At 41.2% G+C, this 20,105-nt stretch overlaps 1 protein-coding gene across 50 annotated transcripts in view; it reads right to left on the bottom strand.

The window, feature by feature from the left end:
- The window catches only part of LOC110497637 (gephyrin), a 117,964-nt gene extending 98,216 nt beyond the window's left edge, over window positions 1–19,748 (bottom strand). For 39 of the 50 annotated variants that reach the window (XM_036954619.2, XM_036954617.2, XM_036954622.2 and 36 more), the window contains exon 1: window positions 19,063–19,183. In XM_036954619.2, coding sequence (XP_036810514.2) covers window positions 19,063–19,126 — 64 coding nt within the window. In that variant the 5' untranslated portion in view covers window positions 19,127–19,183. Of the gene's footprint in view, window positions 1–19,062; window positions 19,184–19,611 lie in introns of those variants that run through there. The other 11 variants (XM_036954621.2, XM_090210972.1, XM_090210980.1 and 8 more) reach the window with 5 other exon arrangements.
- Between the last annotated feature and the right edge of the window lie 357 nt (window positions 19,749–20,105).

Genomic DNA, 20,105 nt, shown 5'->3' with positions numbered 1-20,105 from the left:
CCTTACGCAACCACAACATGTCAGATCAACAATTTCACTAATTCAGACGTTTTTAAATCTGTGCTATGCTGTAATAAAGGCGTTACACTTTTTTCTTTCGTTAAAACATCCTCTCTGGTATTATTCATTTAGTGTTATTTACACTGTTCCAAATTGTATGAACAATAACATTTATAATAACTAGAGGTCGACCGATTATGATTTTTCAACGCTGATACCGTTTATTGGGAGGACCAAAAAAAGCAGATACCGATTAAAATCGGACGTTTTTTTTGTTTCTGTAATAATGGCAATTACAACAATACTTAATGAACACTTATATTAAGTTAAAATAACACATCAATAAAATCAATTAAATAAATAATGAAACATGTTACATTTGGTTTAAATAATGCAAAACCAAAGTGTTGGAGAAGAAGTAAAAGAGCAATATGTGCCAAGTTAGAAAGCTAACGTTTAAGTTCCGTTCTCAGAACATGAGAACATATGAAAGCTGGTGGTTCCTTTTAACAGGAGTCTTCAATATTCCCAGGTAAGAAGTTTTAGGTTGTCGTTATTATAGGACTATTTCTCTCTATACCATTTGTATTTCATATACCTTTGACTATTGGATGTTCTTATAGGCACTTTAGTATTGCCAGTGTAACAGTATAGCTTCTGTCCCTCTCCTCGCGCCTACCTGGGCTCGAACCAGGAACACTTCGACAACAGCCACCTTCGAAGCAGCGTTACCCATGCAGAGCAAGGGGAACAACTACTCCAAGTCTCAGAGCGAGTGACTTTCGAAACACTATTAGCTCGCACCCAGCTAGCTAGCTAGCTAGCTAGCTAGCCATTTCACATCAGTTACACCAGCCTAATCTCGGGAGTTGATAGGCTTGAAGTCATAAACAGCTGCTGGCAAACGCAGGAAAGTGCTGTTTGAATGAATGCTTACAAGCCTGCTGGTGCCTACCATTCGCTCAGTCAGACTGCTCTATCAAATCATAGACTTAGTTATAACATGATAACACACAGAAATACGAGCCTTTGGTCATTAATATGGTCGAATCTGGAAACTATCCTCTCGAAAACAAAAGTTTATTGTTTCAGTGAAATACGGAACCGTTCCGTATTTTATCTAACGGGTGGCATCCATAAGTCTAAATATTCCTGTTACATTGCACAACCTTCAATGTTATGCCATAATTACGTAAATTTCAGGCAAATTAGTTCGCAACGAGCCAGGCTGCCCAAACTGTTGCATATACCCTGACTCTGCGTGCAATGAACGCAAGAGAAGTGACACAATTTCCCCTGGTTAATATTGCCTGCTAACCTGGATTTCTTTTAGCTAAATATGCAGGTTTAAAAATATGTACTTCTGTGTATTGATTTTAAGAAAGGCATTGATGTTTATGGTTAGGTACAGTCATTCAACGATTGTGCTTTTTCACAAATGCGCTTTTGTTAAATCTTCCCTCGTTTGGCTAAGTTGGCTGTCTTTGTTATGTTATGAAAACTTGAAATCGGCCCTAATTAAGCGGCCATTCCGATTAATCGGTCGACCTCTAATGACAATAACAGCCCTCCTTTTCCTTGATCTCCTTATTGTTATTATTACTAATATTATTGTGATCATCAATATAATAAGTAATGTCATTAATAGGCTTAGTATAGCAGCCTTGTTTTACCACCATTGAGCTGTAGGCCTAAGAGCACCTCCTGGTTAGTCTTAATACCTTAATTTCCACCTATATTTCAATAGTTATTAGGCTACCATATTAATCAATCATTAATTTGTTCATGTCATTACACAGCATACAAGTCATTCATGATTTGAAATGCAATCAAGCATTTTAGTTAAGATAAAATAACACGACCGTTGAATAATTAGACAATATATAAATTGTTCCATTTCAGAAACTGCATTTAGGAATGAATGTGACTTTGTCTTTGCTGTAATAAAGGCTTAACAAAAAAAATAAGTTACAGACTCTCTGATAGGCTTATAATTTATTTTGTGTTTACATCGTTCCAAACAGTCAGCAAAAAAAATACATTGTAATCTAACAGCACCAGTTTGGGACACATAATATGCACGCAGTGCTTTCTCCTTACCTTCTTTTTCTAGATCTCCAGCATTTTCTACAACTAGTCAAATTTATTCCACACACCTGACTTCCCCTTTACCTCCTGAGCAACCAGTAAACATTCCCCTGTGTCAAGTTTATTTTTCACGATCTCTGCATCCATTTTGCTGTTAATGTGTGACGGTGTTCGAAGTTTGTTTATAGCCAACAACTCACCATGACCTCCATGCCAGGCAGCATATACCTGGCCATCCCCAGGCAGCCTACACCCCCAGACTAAAAGGCCTCTTTTGACCCAGTGTAATGTGGACTATAAATCATTGATACACCTCCTTCCCTAGTCCTGATGTTACTATGACAGGACATGAGGGAAAGGGAGTGCTCTTCTATGTCCACAAAAAAATATATATTAGTAATCTCTGCAAGGGGTTGGAACTTGGAATGTCAGGAAATTCCAGCATGTAAAATCCATGAGGAGGAGTAAGTAAGTGCACACTTCTAAGAGAAATGTAGATAGAGAATCAGACCACGTGTGGCCAGGGTTGCAGGTCTCAGTGGCATCAGGTTAGAAGGAAACAGTCTCTCCTTAGCATCAGTGTTCAGCTTAGTGCTCAACTCCTGTAGGTCATAGTCAGTGGCTCAGAGAAATACTGAACTCTCACCACATTAGTCATGTTGAATGACATACAGTAATACAAAAACAAATTACGGTACAACTAAAGCATATCTGATTGACTGTGACCTCTTCCTACTTCGCCTTCCCCCATCTATCCTTAACTAAATTGTTGTGACGTTTAATAATCATAATAAACAGTCAAATTACTAAGCTGTGGCTGTGCTGTCAGGGTGATTTAAAGCTGAGGAATAAAGCAGCAGAAAACAACAGGAGGAAAAGGCTGAACTAAAATGGGCTGCCTCACTCTAAAGCAACTACCCACACTAACTAACTGACTGACTCACTAAGTAACTAGGCCAAACCATACGAGCACTGTTAGAGCAGGCTGGCATCATGAGGTGGTGAGGAAAGACCAGTGGGTTAGGCATTGAGCCTTCTTTCCTTGTTTCATTTCTCCAATCCTTCTCTGTGACTTAGGCACGTGGAAGGGAGTATGACTCATCACTACTCAACATACTGAATCCCAATGAGTCCAAAACTAATTTGCACACACAATCCATATCCTCCCATCCACACGCACACACCCACGCCGGCACACATTGGTTTTGAGGATATAGATTACTGAGGGATTAAGGCTGGGTGAGGATTTTAGCCCGGATACTATTTTTGTTGTTGTCTTCCTCTGCCACCCCTATATGTGTGTGTGTGTGTGTGTGTGTGTGTGTGTGTGTGTGTGTGTGTGTGTGTGTGTGTGTGGGGTGAGCTGCCACCCTGCTGTCAAGAGAAAGAGAGCGAGAGAGGAGACCGAGGGGAATAGAGAGAAGAAAAAGAGCGAACGAGGGGGAGGGAAATAGAAAGTGTGTAGGGGGAGACAGGCAGAGCAGAGGCACTCACGCGACAGCAGCAGAGAGCGAGAATGCACCCAGCGTGCTTGTGACCCAGCACAGCTCCATTCACATCCTAATGGACTTAACGCCTCTGATCCTTCCATCCGCCCTCCCGCCACCAGCACTCTTTCAGTCTCTCGCTCTCCTTCCTTTCCTCTCGCTCTCTACCTCTTTATCACTCAGGCACTCCACCAGGGCAGGGGAGAGGGAAGAAGGGAGACTAAGGGCCAAACTCCAGTACTCACAGAGACATACACTGCCTGGCTGGGTCCACAATACACTGCACAGCACAGCAACGATCACAGCGAGGGGTCAGGGAGAACATTGATTATTCCTTCGGACTGTCCTTCACTAAATTAATTGGTCACATTGTCACTGTATCAAATCAGTCACAATGGTCTGATTCAGATCCCATACAGTAGCAGAGTATGGAGATAGACTATTTATCCCTAAACACATGTGCCTGTGAATGCTCACACAGCAAAACAGAGATACTCAAAGCTGGCCCAGGGGGGCATTCGAAAAGATCGTCCAACCACCAACACCGAGTACTTTTACATGCACAATAATCATTCGATATTAAAATGATTATGCTATAAACCAGATTATGCAATACTCATGTAAAACTTTACTCCGTTTATCTTTTTTAAAAATCGGCGCAAGGTCACAATATCAATAAGCTGATTAAACCTGGTTTTCTGTAAACACCTTAAAATCAGCATTCCCGCTGTGTATTTGATCTGGGCATGTGCTAGCACCAGCCAAGTGAGCCTCCCTCTTTAGTGAAGTGAAGTGAGTTCAGAACAAATTAATGAATGCCTCTTAGTAGTTTTCACATACAAACTTTATATTTCTGAACTCAGAATCAAATATGCTTCCCAAAAATAACATTGTCGCTGTGGTAGAACATTTATTTTGATTTTCTGCATTTATCAGAGTGCCATCAGGTAGCGGGATTTCAAATGAGTCCATGTAAACACGACTATTAGGGAAAACAATCTTCTTGCAAAGCATGTAAACATTTTAAATCAAAACTATTATATTAAATCTGACTATCCACAATAAATCACATTATTGTGTGCATGTAACCGTACTCAATGATGTAGTGTTAACATAGCTAAGCCCCAAGTAAAAGCATATATGTCATTAGGTAGCCTATAGGGCCATAGAGCTAGTAGCCAGGCAAGCAGACAGGCAGAAAGTGGCAGCAAAGAGAAACTGAGTGCTCTATATATACTATCGTGTCATGAAGACATGCTCTGTGGTGTTACACATTTATGAATGAGGCATGTACCTTCTCAAGAGCATTGTCGAACCCTGTAGGCACTGCTACCCGAATCCCACTCCACTGCAGCATACCAATAACAACAGCAGAGAGAATAGCCCTTGGGAGTCTCGGGGCAAGAGCCAGGTTAGTGGTTTAGCCAGTCTAAAAGGCTACAAGCACCTCCGGCTCTAGGAGCTCATTACATCCCTTAAAACTTGTTAGGGATAGGGGGCAGTATTCAGAAGTTTGGATGACTGCCCAAAGTAAACTACCTGCTACTCAGGCCCAAAAGCTAGGATATGCATATGCATGGTGGTATTGGATAGAAAACTCTAAAGTTTCTAAAACTGTTAAAATGATGTCTGAGTATAACAGAACTGATTTGGCAGGCAAAAACCCAAGGACACATTTGTTTTCTGTTGACCTGCCAGCCAATTCAAAGTTAAGCTATTGAAAACAGACTTCCATCTCCCAAATTGCAGTTCCTATGGCTTCCACTAGATGTCAACAGTCTTTACACATGGTGTCTGGCTTGTAAAACCAACGAGGAATAGTTGTTTATCCTCAGGGAGCTCTATGGCAAAGCTAGTCTCATTGAGTGCATGACCGAGGGAGCGCACTGCGATCTTTTCCTTTCCTATTGAAAATAGTCCGCTCCATATGAAATATCGTTTATTTAGATTTTAGAGTACTTAATAATGAATTAGAAACATTGTTTGATTTGTTTGGACAAACTTAACTAGTCACTTTTGGAACTGCTATGTCTGCATTCTGAACAGGTGGATTACTGAACTCAATGATGCCTACTAAAAACTGACTATTTGGGATATAAAAGGAATTTATCAAACAAAACGACCATTCATTGTGTTTCTGTGACTCTTGTCCAAAAGGTAATTTACTTATTTTGTTGCTATTTGGGATTTTGTGATGCCTGTGCTTGTTTGGATAATATGCTGTTGTGGGGCGCTGACCTCAGATAATCGAATGCTGTGCTTTCACCATAAAGCCTTTTTGAAATCCAACGACACGGTTAGATTGCCAAGATTCTAAGCTAAAGAATCATGGATGACACTTGTATTATCATGAATGTTTAATATTGCGTTTATTGTATTTTGAATTTGGCGCTCTGCAATTTCACCGATGTTGTCAAGGTGGGTCGCTAGCGGAACGCCTGCGCCAGAAAGGTTAAGGAAAAACCACATGAATTTCATGTGATCACCTGATTTCATGTGAAGCAATATGTGGCAACGATCTCGTGAAATAAATGTGACAATAAGGATGCAACATTTCAATATGTGATATCTTTACACTACATGTGACAACATTTGAGCACATGAAAACATGATCTTGTGATTTATTTATTTTTTACAACATGGGGATACAACATTTCAACATGTGATACCATGAAATTACATGACAGCATTTAAGCACATGCGAAAGCCAATTACCCGAGATGTCAAGCGTCCTTTAGAATACCATACTTTAAAAGGCGTAATTGACAGCAATTCCATTTTTAAATAGTGATGGTACCCAGCAGGTTGTGTGTAGTTCCCGGTTTGTTCCGAGGACGTTATTAGGATGTTCTCAGAAAGTTGTGTCATTGTCCCCTGGAGGTTGTCTAGTTTCTGTATTTGTACAGCTAAACTCAGGTGTTAATGTTAAAGGACAGTATGCTGCTGATTACTTGGGACTCAACCTCACTTGGGATTTGAACTCACAACCTCTTGGTACAGTAGCTAGCTACCTGAAGATCCTGCTGCGCCACCAGGTCTATGGACATAATGGAGATTGGCTATATATTTATAGCCAAGAATATTTTTCTGCACAATTTCAGTAAAAATATACATGAACTTGGTGATATTTCTATAAAATGACAGTATGCTTCTGTAATCTGATTTTAATTACTGTAAAAACTTGTATAATTTTGTACTGTGACCAAAATTGGGACTCCGCTTTAAATGGGATTTGAACTAATAACCCCTTGCTTGCTACCAACCTGTAATGTCCTGCTACAGCGCAGCTACACCATCAGATCTGTGAGCATAAAATATATGGCCACAGACTTATTGGCAAAAATGCATTCCTTCACTTTGCTAAAAACCTGCCCAGATTCAAGTAAATATTTGTACAATTGTCACCACCAACATTATATCAACATAAAACTAGCAGTGATCAAGGACACTTGACAGAGTATACAATAATTATTTGTGGATTTAAACTTGCAACCTCTTGGTTGGGAGTGCCTCGTTCTTTCTGCAGTGCCACCAGGTTCATACTTATTACTTGGAACATATATTAACACAGTCTCAAAAAATAAGGCTATGGTTAGGGTACAGTGTTGTTCCCTGGGGTACAAAAATGGAAACTTCCCAGCTACACATATAAACTCACATGGTACAGTTCGGTACCTTGTAGGTATTGGGTATTTTTCTACCCATTATCTTGAATAGAAGGTACGCTCATCGCTGTACTTTAAAATATAGCTAGGGGCAATGTACTGATTGGGGCTCATTAGCATATTTGAGGGTGTGGTAAAACAAATCCAACCGTTAGTGGAAGTGTTGGAGCAATTTGAGTGTTTGATGGTTATGCTGATGCAAGTAAAGAAAATCTTAACACAATCTTATGTGCCAATAATGAGTTGCACTGTAAAGAGGTTATTATACATATTTTGTATAACTTAATGGCAACTTGTTGCTGTGAATTTGTCAATTCTTAACTGGAAACTACTCGTCAGTAAGTTATTCTACAAAGGTCACAATAACTTACTGACAAAACATTGCCAGTAACCTACAAGACACTTGCTGCCACTAGCAATCCTTGCCAGTAACCTACTGTGCCGTCACTGACATTTCTGTTGACAACATGCACATTACTTGCTGATTGGCAGCATACTGTAGCAGTGTCAGCCTTTCATAAGATTGCAGGAGGGGCTTTTTAGAGGTGTCACTTCAGCTAGCTCTTTTTGGTCCCCCATGAGAGGGAAAGTCATCCCAGTTAATGTGCTCTGTTGTAATCTGTTCATAAACATTAATCGTGTACACTGTCAGTGCATGTGATACCAAAGAGCCATGTTATTGTAATACTCACTTTCCTACCAGACTGTCAGGTCAGTGAACATGGAGATTAGGTACAGTAAATTACTGTGAATTTCACAATAACCCACATGCAATTAGTTAATAGCAAGTTATTGAAAAAAAAAAGATTAACTTAACTTCATATGAAAACAGCTGCCTTTAAATATTTTGGAAGTAGTAGCTCTTGATTGCCACAAGTTCTTACAAAGATTGCAGAAATGAGTGTCAAAAGTGGTGCTCAACCATCAACATAACAATTAAACCGATATTAGCTAAAAATGCCAACGTCGGCCTGATGTCTAGTTTAAAGCTGATGTGCAAAAATTGATGTCAAGGCTGACGTGCAAACAAAATCTCCACCCTGCTGACCCTCAACACTGGGGCCCCACAAGGATGCGTTCTCAGCCCTCTCCTGTACTCCCTGTTCACCCATAACTGCGTGGTCATGCACACCTCCAACTCAATCATCAAGTTTGCAGACAACACTACAGTAGTAGGCTTGAATACCAACAACGATGAGATGGCCTACAGGGTTGAGGTGAGGGCCCTCGGAGTGTGGTGTCAGGAAAATAACCACTCACTCAACGTCAACAAAACAAATGAGATAATCGTGGACATCAGGAAACAGCAGAGGGAGCACCACCCTCCACATCGATGGGACAGTAGTAGCGAAGGTGTAAAGTTAAGTTCCGGCTTACACATCACGGACAAACTGAAATGGTCACCGCACAGCAGCTCCTCTTCAACCTCAGGAGGCTGAAGAAATTTGACTTGTCGCCTAAAACACTAACTTTTATAGATGCACAATCGAGAGATTCCTGTCGGGCTGTATCACCATCTGGTATAGCAACTGCTCACAACGCATCACCAGGGGCAAACTACATGCACTCCAGGACACCTACAGCACCCGATGTCACAGGAAGGCCAAAAAGATCATCAAGGACAACAACCACCCGAGCCACTGCCGGTTCACCCCCCTATCATCCAGAAGGCAAGGTCAGTACAGGTGCATCAAGGCTGGGACCGAGAGGTTGAAAAACAGCTTCTACCGCAAGGCCATCAGACTGAAAAATAGCCATCACTAACAGAGTGGCCGCTACCAACAGAGACTCAAATCTCTGGCCACTTTAATAAAAGGTATCACTAGTAACTTTAAATAACGCCACTTTAATAATGTCTACATTACTCTACATTACTCATCTCATATGTATATAATGTATTCTATACCATCTACTGCATCTTGCCAATGCTGCTCGGCAATCACTCATCCATACACATTTATATTTACACTACCGTTCAAACATTTGGGGTCACTTCAAAATGTCCTTGTTTTTGAAAGAAAAGAAAAAAAACACTGTCCCATAAAATATCAAATTGATCAGAAATACAGTGTAGACATTGTTAATGTTATAAATGACTGGTGGAGCTGGAAACGGCAGATTTTATTATTATCAGCAACCATCAGTCCTGTGTTCCAATGGCACGTTGTGTTAGCTAATCCAAGTTTATAATTTTAAAAGGCTAATTGATCATTAGAAAACCCTTTTGCAATTATTTTAGCACAGCTGAAAACTGTAGTACTGATTAAAGAAGCAATAAAACTGGCCTTCTTTAGACTAGTTGAGTATCTGGAGCATCAGCATTTGTGGGTTTGATTACAGGCTCAAAATGGCCAGAAACAAAGACCATTATTCTCAAACTCATCAGTCTATTCTTGTTCTGAGAAATGAAGGCTATTCCATGCGAGAAATTGCCAAGAAACTGTAGATCTCGTACAACGCTGTGTACTACTCCCTTCACAGAACAGCGCAAACTGTCTAACCAGAATAGAAAGAGGAGTGGGAGGCCCCAGTGCACAACTGAGCAAGAGGACAAGTACATTAGAGTGTCTAGTTTGAGAAACAGACGCCTCACAAGTCATCAACTGGCAGCTTCATTAAATAGTACCTGCAAAACACCAGTCTCAACGTCAACAGTGAAGAGGATATTGGACTCCTGGTTGAGAATGAACAAATGAACAACAAAACAGCACAGCAAGTATGTGAAGGAAATAGGTTTTGATTATGTTTTACTGGTAATGGGGACATACGTAAATGCCAACAATATAACTTTTTGGTCAATGTGTGTTTCAACTATTTAACTGTACTAGAATGCTTAAAAAGGCCACAACAATTTTAAATAAATCGGTATCGTTTTTTTTTGTCAAGGAAAATATAATATCGGTGCATCCCTATTTGAGAGTAGTGGATATATATTATTGGTAACAAATAACTATCTTGTGGAACTGCTGAGACATTAATGCACTCCAGACCAAAAGGTTGCAAGTTCAAATCCTGAGAGCATTTATGCACACATAGGCATAGATTCTAAATCAGATCTGCACCAGCTCTGTGGGTTTCGGCAATCGCATGTTTACATTTGATTTAATCTTGAATTTAACGTCAAGTGTCCCTGAGCACAGCTACTTTTTCATTGGTGTTGTCAGATAACTGCATTATTATTTACTTGAAACTTTTAGCAAAGTGCAGAAATGTATTGTGAAGTGAAAATGCACGGGTGCCAATATATCCTCCAAACACCGTCTTCAAGGGCATGATCACAACATATTCAAATAACAATTGACGTATTTTCATTAAAAACACTATTTTGATTCATTTATTCATACTATTTCATCCTTCCACAAGATATAGTCCCAACACAAATCTAGGGTTACTACCCAAGCCAGTTGGTCGTTCATTCTATCCGTTCGGTTGCCAGAGACGCGACCCAGTTCAGTCTTTTTGTTCTGTATCTATGGACGCGACCCAGTTGTTCGTTCTAAATGTTCCATGGCTGGCAACGTTATTTTCCCTTCTTTGCTAGCTAGCCAACTACAGCTAACTTACAGTCACATCAAAAACTGCAGCCTGAATAACAGCAAAGTAGCTGTATTTGAATTTGTTCAAGCTGTATTCTAGTGACATTTATTTGGAAACATCCATAACAATGAGCTAATGAGGTGTGATTTCGCCTGGCATTGAGAATGTGCTCACTCGTCAGGACACTGTTGTTCCGAGGAGCTAGCCAACACAGCTACAGTAACACAATCACTTCAAACTGAAAAGCTGGAAAGACTGCAAATTAGCTGCGTTTCATTTGACCTTTTTTCAATTGACCTTTTTTTTTGTACAGTGGGGAGAATAAGTATTTGATACACTGCCGATTTTGCAGGTTTTCCTACTTACAAATCATGTAGAGGTCTGTAATTTTTATCATAGGTGCACTTCAACTGTGAGAGACAAAAATCCAGAAAATCACATTGTATGATTTTTAAGTAATTCATTTGCATTTTATTGCATGACATTAGTATTTGATACATCAGAAAAGCAGAACTTAATATTTGGTACAGAAACCTTTGTTTGTAATTACAGAGATCATACGTTTCCTGTAGTTCTTGACCAGGTTTGCACACACTGCAGGAGGGATTTTGGCCAACTCCTCCATACAGACCTCCTCCAGATCCTTCAGGTTTCGAGGCTGTCACTGGGCAATACGGACTTTCAGCTCCCTCCAAAGATTTTCTATTGGGTTCAGGTCTGGACACTGGCTAGGCCACTCCAGGACCTTGAGATGCTTCTTACGGAGCCACTCCTTAGTTGCCCTGGCTGTGTGTTGTTTCGGGTCGTTGTCATGCTGGAAGACCAAGCCACAACTCATCTTGTCACGTTCTGACCTTAGTTCCTTTGTTATGTCTTTGTTTTAGTATGGTCAGGGCGTGAGTTGGGTGGGTTGTCTATGTTCTGTTTTCTATGTTGTGGTTTTGCGTTTGGCCTGGTATGGTATGGTATGGTTCTCAATCAGAGGCAGGTTTTGTTAGTTGTCTGATTGAGAATCATACTTATGTAGCCTTTTCCCACTTGTGTTTCGTGGGTGTTTATTTTCCGTGTCAGTGTTTGTTTCCACACGGAACTGTTTCGGTTTTGTTTTGTCACGTTGTCGTTTATTGTTTCGTTCAGTGTTCTTATTAAAAACCAAGATGAACACTTACCACGCTGCGTATTGGTCCGATCCTTGCTACTCCTCCTCAGAAGAGGAAGAGGAAAGCCGTTACACATCTTCAATGCTCTTACTGAGGGGAGGAGGTTGTTGGCCAAGATCTCACGATACATGGCCCCATCCATCCTCCCCTCAATACGGTGCAGTCGTCCTGTACCCTTTGCAGAAAAGCATCCCCAAAGAATGATGTTTCCACCTCCATGCTTCACGGTTGGGATGATGTTCTTGGGGTTGTACTCATCCTTCTTCTTCCTCCAAACATGGCGAGTGGAGTTTAGACCAAAAAAAACTATTGTTGTCTCATTAGACCACATGACCTTCTCCCATTCCTCCTCTGGATCATCCAGATGGTCATTGGCAAACTTCAGACGGGCCTGGACATGTGCTGGCTTGAGCAGGGGACCTTGCTCCATGACGGCGTAGTGTGTTACTAATGGTTCTCTTTGAGACTGTGGTCCCGGCTCTCTTCAGGTCATTGACCAGGTCCTGCCGTGTCGTTCTGGGCTGATTTCTCACCTTCCTCATGATCATTGATGCCCCACGAGGTGAGATCTTGCATGGAGCCCCAGACCGAGGGTGATTGACCATCATCTTGAACTTCTTCCGTTTTCTAATAATTGCGCCAACAGTTGTTGCCTCCTCACCAAGCTGCTTGCCTATTGTCCTGTAGCCCATCACAGCCTTGTGCAGGTCTACAATTTTATCCCTGATGTCCTTACACAGCTCTCTGGTCTTGGCCTTTGTGGAGAGGTTGGAGTCTGTTTGATTGAGTGTGTGGACAGGTGTCTTTAATACAGGTAACGAGTGGAGAACAGGAAGGCTTCTTAAAGAAAAACTAACAGGTCTGTGAGAGCCGGAATTCTTACTGGTTGGTAGGTGATCAAATACTTATGTCATGCAATAAAATGCAAATTAATTACTTAAAAATCATTCAATGTGATTTTCTGGATTTTTGTTTTAGATTCCGCCTCACAGTTGAAGTGTACCTATGATTAAAAAAATTACAGACCTCTACATGCTTTGTAAGTAGGGAAACCTGCAAAATCGGCAGTGTATCAAATGCTTGTTCTCCCCACTGTTTATATCCATAAAAATGACGCCAGCTGATTCATGATTTAGACTGGTTGAGAAACGCTCCCTGCCTTTGTCTCGTCCCGACACATTAATTAATATGGGACAGCAGAAAATCTAATTCCAATAATGACACAATGTTGCAAATATTGGAGAGACGGCTAGGTTTAGGCAAATCTCCACTGTTGAAAATTAAATGTTAGTCTAAAAGAAATAGTAAAGATCAAGTTTATAACTTGCCTGGCTGGGTTGATGAGACAGTGGATTGCGCAGTCAGATGGAACAGAATAAAGAGGCATTTTAACGTCATAGATTTAGTCAGTGGTAACTTGTAGAATAGACACCGGCTGGAACGCGGTTTTAACCAATCAGCATTCAGGATTAGACCCACAAATGGGAGCTGGACCAAGGCTCCCAGCAGCCAACACCAGACAAACATTAACCCATACATTCATAGGAGTATGATCTATGAACTTTAATCCAAAGACAGGTAGCCTCTGAAAATTCCCCACCAGATGTAGATGAAAACTATAAGAGATGTAGTGTTGTTGACGTATCATAGAGTAGCAAACCTCCCTTTACTTCAAACATAGCTAGGCACAATAGGCTATATAACAAAGCGCAACTATGCTTCTTCAAGAGGCACCTTGGTACTAGTGAGTGACCTTAGTGATAAAACAAGAGCTCCATCAGATCCCATTAGACCATGTAAAGTTGACGTAAGTTTGATGTAAGGTTGGTTGACTCCCTGTAGAGTGGGACTTGGCAGAATCGGAGGCCACTCGGTGACACAGCTCTGTAATTCCTAAAAGGGTGTCAACATGAGCTCTAGATTGAATTAACTGCCTAACGGTGTCCACTTCTCTTCAGCCTCCTCTTCTCAGCCAGCCAGGGTTTATAGGGCTTACATTTATAATATCTGATCACAGATCAGCCAAGGATTTCCTCTGGAAAAATGTGTAGCAGTGGGGGAAAGGTTGAACGGGAGATCTCTCCCCCTCTTGTTTTGGGGTTCCGGGGTTCCCCCCAGATACGTTTTATGTAGAAGGACTGAGAAGCTCAGTTCGTGACATTTTTTAAAAGGTCATTCTACTCCAAAACGAATTAAAATAAAAACTGTGCTGACATCTAAAATAAAACATCCACCTCTAGAAATGAGCCCAATAATATATTGGTAAAACATTGGACCATGCATGTAGACTGTGCATGGTTCATATCATCAGGTATGCTATTAGCAATAAGCATTATCACCTGTAGCCCAACTGAGGCAGCATTATGGCTATAAACAAATAGGCTGAAGCATGGGGTTGCCTATCTGCATTTACCCGATTGGGCTCATTATCTGGATCTAAATGTAATCTTTTAATTAGTTAGCATCCTATTGATTAATTTTATGTCCCAAAAATGTGCATAAACACATAGGTAGGCGTACATCACTTAGGGTAACTCCCCACCCGGGGTAAATGCCTGCTTGTACTTCTTACAAAAAACACTATTTTTTCTCCCACTTTCCCTGGTTGCCACTAATCTTGCTTGACTAAAAATGTAATCTGTCTTATCACAATTTAAGTCACTACAGGACAAAAATGGAGGTAAAGTCACATTTTACCCCAAGTTACCCTACAACTGACCTGTGTTACATTTAGCCCTACTCTCCCCTATGCACTCAAGGCGATTGGGGAGCAGTAACGTGCTTAACCATGACAGTACTAAAAACTCAGGGTTTAAAAAGGTGCAGTTCTCACATATTTACAAATTTAGAAATAAATGAAAGTAGGAATGGAATGCTGGGAACCTACATTTTTATTTTTACAAAGGCAATTAATACTGCAGTTTTCAGCCTCCCGAGTGGTGCAGTGGTCTACGGCAGTGCTAGCTGTGCCACTAGAGATTCTGGGTTCGAGTCCAGGCTCTGTCGCAACCGGGAAACTCATAGGGCGGCGCACAATTGGCCCAGCGTCACCCGGGTTAGGGGAGAGTTTGGCCTGCAGGGACGTCCTTGTCCCATCGCGCACTTGTGACTCCTGTGGCGGGCCGGGCGCAGTGCTGACACGGCCGCTGGATGTACGGTGTTTCTTCCGAAACATTAGTGCGGCTGGCTTCCGGGTTAAGTGGTCATTGTGTCAAGAAGCAGTGCGGCTTGGGTTGTGCTTGGGCTGGGTTGTGCGTTTCGGAGAACACACGGCTCTACACACGGCTCTCGACCTTCGCCTCTCCCGAGTCTATACGGGAGTTGCAGAGGTGAGACAAGACTAACTACCAATTGGATACCACAAAATTGGGGAGAAAGAAAAAATTGCAAGAATTGTCCCTATGGCATGCGTAGCTTGAATGTTTCTCGAGAATGTTTCTCTCTCATAAAACACACAAGTCGTCTAGGTAAATAGTCTATTCTACTATGGTGTCGTCTTGATTTTTCTAATTATTACTAGTTTTGTTTGCTGAGGAAAAGTAAATGTGGACTGTACTAGCATCAAAGTGCACCTAAACAGAAATATTTGTTTATGTTTAATATTTTCGGGGCATGGCGGCAATGATTTTCCTGTGGCGCAGCGGCAGTTAAATGAGTCCAGCGGAAATCTGGATCAGCCAACAAGGGCTTTAGAAAGGTGTTACACAGTTATCACAGATCTGTGGAGTGTTGAGTGTCCAAACAGACAAGATGACACAGAGGTGTCCACTGTCAACACGTTCCCTCACCTCATCAACGCTAACTTCTTTCATTGCTTGCTGACAGACTTGAGTTGGTTATTCAAGGTAATTTGTCTACTTTGTTTGAAAAGGCTTATAGTCCTTGTAAAAAGGTTGAACACAGACAACCCTACTGCTCTTTTCACAAATAGAAGATATGGTGATTTCAACAGGGGACACACAACAGAGGCTGTTTTGCAAAGGCAGGGGAGAGAGGGAAAGCAGAGACTGAGTATATAGCCTTGCGTGGTGTAGCATTAACAGTGTGGTTGTGATCAGTGCTTTGAACAGCACAGAGACAGGGGCTGTCAGGCAGACGCTCTACTCTGCTCACCCTGAAATAATATTTGATGCCAGCCGCAGCTCCTTTGAATGCAACTTTGGAAACCAAAAAAAGAAAATAACTTTTTTGAAAAGGGTATTTAGTTTCTGTTTCTCACCCCAAGTTTTTTTATTTTGTTTATCAAAGAGAATATCATCACAACATGTTAAATAACTCACCGACACACTGCAGGACTACTATGACAAAAAAGGTGACACGCAGATCGGCAGGACAGGCAAACAGACAGCACAATTGCAGTTCCATCACACATCTCCCCAAACAAAATAAATGAAGCACACCACACAGCTCAGCTTAAACACACAAACACCTGCGAGGACAATACCATAGCTGCCACTAGACACACACAGGCGCGCACACACGCGCTCACACCTGACACGGTCCACTTCCATAGCTGCCAGGGTGCTAGACACACAGCAGGAGGGTAAACAGGAGTAGTGGTTTCACTACAACACAGGGCCTGTCTCTCTCTGGCACATAAACAGACTGATACTGTACTGACTGGCAGGATATGTGGTACTTTTATCTGCCCAATACGCACTGTCAGTCCGCTCACCACGACCACACACACAGGCATACCCCACACAAACACTTCATAATAATAAATCAGTCATAATGAACTCTTATTTGAAAACACAGGCCTACTGTTATTCGTCTAATTGAGAACATAGTTGTCTAATATTGGTCCAGACTCGACCGATACAGTAACTTCAGAAGCCCCTGCCCACCATAGTATATATACGTAAAGCTGCCCCCCCACACACACACACACAATTCTGACAGGCTCAGTTTGCCTAACATAGAAAGGGAGAGAAAATGTGTAGTCTGCCACAAAAGTGAGATCTCGCACTGAACCCTTCCATTGACATTTTTCAGTGAGAGGCTTCACAGAGAGAATCCTGAAATCTCTATTTGAGGAAAGACCATACAACAGAGGAGATAGGACAGATGGAATTTCATGTTGGGAGGGGGGAAAATAGCCATTTCAGCTTAAAGTTTGTGTTCACCTTTTCAACTAGGCCCATCTCTAGACACTATGACAATCATTCACAATAATCAACAGTAAAATACTTAGTGGTCGCCAAAGTGGTAACCTATTATTTGAATACAAAATACAAAAACATAATAGTTTGTAATAACTGGTGGACTCTGGAATGTCTGAAGGTCAAAGGTAACAAATGTATTTGCTTATTTTTAGACCTATTGTTTGGAACAATATAAAGTACTATTCCAACACATAACATGTCCCGAGTGGGCTCCCTGATACTTTTAATGATATGACTCATGTTATACATATAAATTGACACTATAGGTAATTAACAAATCACAGCCCTCCTTTAGGATCGCACATTCAGCAAATTTATCAGCAGAGGGAGTTCCCTTTAAATCCATTTTGTTGGTGGTGCTCATAAAATGTATCAAAACTTCAGAATTAGCAGAAAGCCCACTCTGGAAATGTGATGGACTTGTCTAGTATATTGTTCCAATCAATTTGTCTTCAAATGAACAAAATCAAAAAAGGGTAGTTTTGATGTTGAATAAATTAATGTGAACATTTGTATTTGAGAAACCAGACATAGGTATATTCTATATGACAACCTACTCCTTATAAAAATGTGCTCTATGACACTAAGATGTATGTATCATAGGGTCTTACGGGAGCCCACTTTCATCATGATTTTCTCAAACATGGTTTGTTTTACAAATGTAAAAAGCATTCCAGAACATACTTCCTCTCAATGAAATGTCTACGTGAGAATTGCCAGCACAATCGGAGATATACAAAATATGTTCTGCTCCAGCTGGCATGGAATCGCCCTGTAACATTACATGTCATTGGGGAAACCCCTACGCCCCACCCAACCTATCACAATCCAAAAATTCCAGGATATTGCTCGAACAAACCGCTGCACGGACATTTCGGTTGAATGCATTCAGTTGTGCAACTGACTAGGTATCCCTCCCGAGTTCAATGAACAGCACCTACCCCGAAACTAGGGGGCGGGGTACTCGTGTGTGATAGCAATCTAACTACTGCAGAGGACCTATGTCAAAACAGTGTGTGTACTTTTATGTGCACAGAGGCAGCGGAACGCCAATGTTGACCGACGGAGTAATCGTTAAGCTATTATTCTTGCCAAAAAAAGGATCCAGTGAGTGGGACAGGGATAGCAAATCCAAGCTCAGTAAAATTTAAAATAAACAACGATTATACTCCACGGCTAGCTATACGGACTACAGCTGCACCAAAATACAGCTCCATTTTGTCATGCATCCAAATAAGATGTATTTCAACAGTCATCTGTATTGGTTGGCCTATATAACTAGCAATCTGAATAAATCCGACAGAAATGTTAAATGACACGCTCGAGTACAAAATTACGTTACATCGCAAGCGACCCACACTAAAAACGAGCCAATCTGAAATAATCACCTATGAATAACAATACTAATTTAGCAAGCAACATACATTAATTCAGTAACAGTATAGCTTAGCAAACATGCTGAAAATAGATAGTGAGAATTTATTCTCATTCATTTAACTATAATATTCGAGTCTGTGACACTGACAGAATCTGGCTCGTGCAGCTCTGCTTTGCCAGGCTAGCTGCAGCTTGCGTACAAGACATGAATTATTCAAATCAAAAAACTGTTTTCTACACAGCTAGAAAATGCTGCAAGTTACATCTTCGTGAACGTATATTTTATTTAGCGTATACAAACCATTGAAAAGGTTCAAATGACAAAAAACACATACAGAGGGCAACATCTGTAAATCACTAGGAGTATAGGAGTCGAGGAATACGGTCAAGTAGTAATGTTACAGTAGCGAGCTAACGTTAACCGTTTGACAGGCTAGAGAAGCCGATGCAAGACAGCCACAACTCATCTAGCTAGCTGGCCACAACCCGGTGGAGAGCAAGACAGCACTGACAATCACATAAAATGAACACACAAAGGTAGCCGGAGATGGCATCAAACGATTTAGATATATTTAGAAATTACCCGTTAGAATCCCGACTCGAATTTGGTGGTCGTGGTTGGTTAAAATCATCCCTTCCGACGCCATGTTTACCACCGCTCTCGCCCGCACTGAGGATCCAGAGAGAATCGATAGCAGAGCACATCGAACGAGAGGAGGAGGCGGGATGAGGAATATATGGGGTTTCCACTAGTTACCACAGCCACAACGTTTTTTTTAATCGTTATATCGTAAAAATTAATGAAGACAAACATTTGCATTTTGCTCTTAATTTAAGGTTAGGGTTAGGAATACGGTTGACAGTGTTTAAGGTTAGGGTTAAGCTTAGGTTTAAAAACACATTTTAAGAAGAAAATGTATGTAAATGGGCGGGGTTTATGACTTTGTGTATGTGGTAACTAGTGACGACCAAGGCAACCAGGCAGGAGAAGCCGAGTTCAGACCATGCAGAAACACGATGTTCATAGATACATTTATATTTAGAACTAACCCACACTTCTTTACTGTGCGTGGGCGCTCAGAAATGAGTGTAAATATACAGTATATGCGTGCATTATTGCGGAAATACTTACAAGTACGCTGTATCCGAAATGGGAGGTGCTTACAGGCCTAATGCGCATAATGAAATGCCTTAGTGGTCTCCTCGCTGTGAGTGTACTACTGTTTTTTCCAACAGGCCTGGGATTTTATGGCACAGTTGGTAGGTAGCGCGGAGTCACTGGGCTGCATGTGAGAATACTACTCTTTCTTCACAGCTAGCTACAACGCATGTGCCACTGTTTCTCAGTGTTGTAGTGGTACCCGGAGAAATGGGTATAACCTACTATATTTTGCCAACAATTTACCAAACCGCCTTCCTAGCGAAGTAAAGACGCCCTGAGTGAAAAATCGTTTTCCTAATAGTTTTTGCAGGGTTTCACTGTCAAAATCAAACTTATTTTTTTATTTTTATATAGCACAACAAAAATTGCGCACCTAGCAAGCGTAGGCTAACTGTGTTTATGTGCTGTACAACAATGTAGGCCTACAGTGTACCTTTGATTTTTCTAAACAAATGCCCTCCCGA

Source organism: Oncorhynchus mykiss, chromosome 19 (genome assembly GCF_057628025.1).
Source record: "Oncorhynchus mykiss isolate SJ-2025 chromosome 19, ASM5762802v1, whole genome shotgun sequence".
Lineage (NCBI taxonomy): Eukaryota > Metazoa > Chordata > Actinopteri > Salmoniformes > Salmonidae > Oncorhynchus > Oncorhynchus mykiss.
Note: the sequence above shows the minus strand (reverse complement) of the source record. Positions and strands in the feature narration are given on the sequence as shown.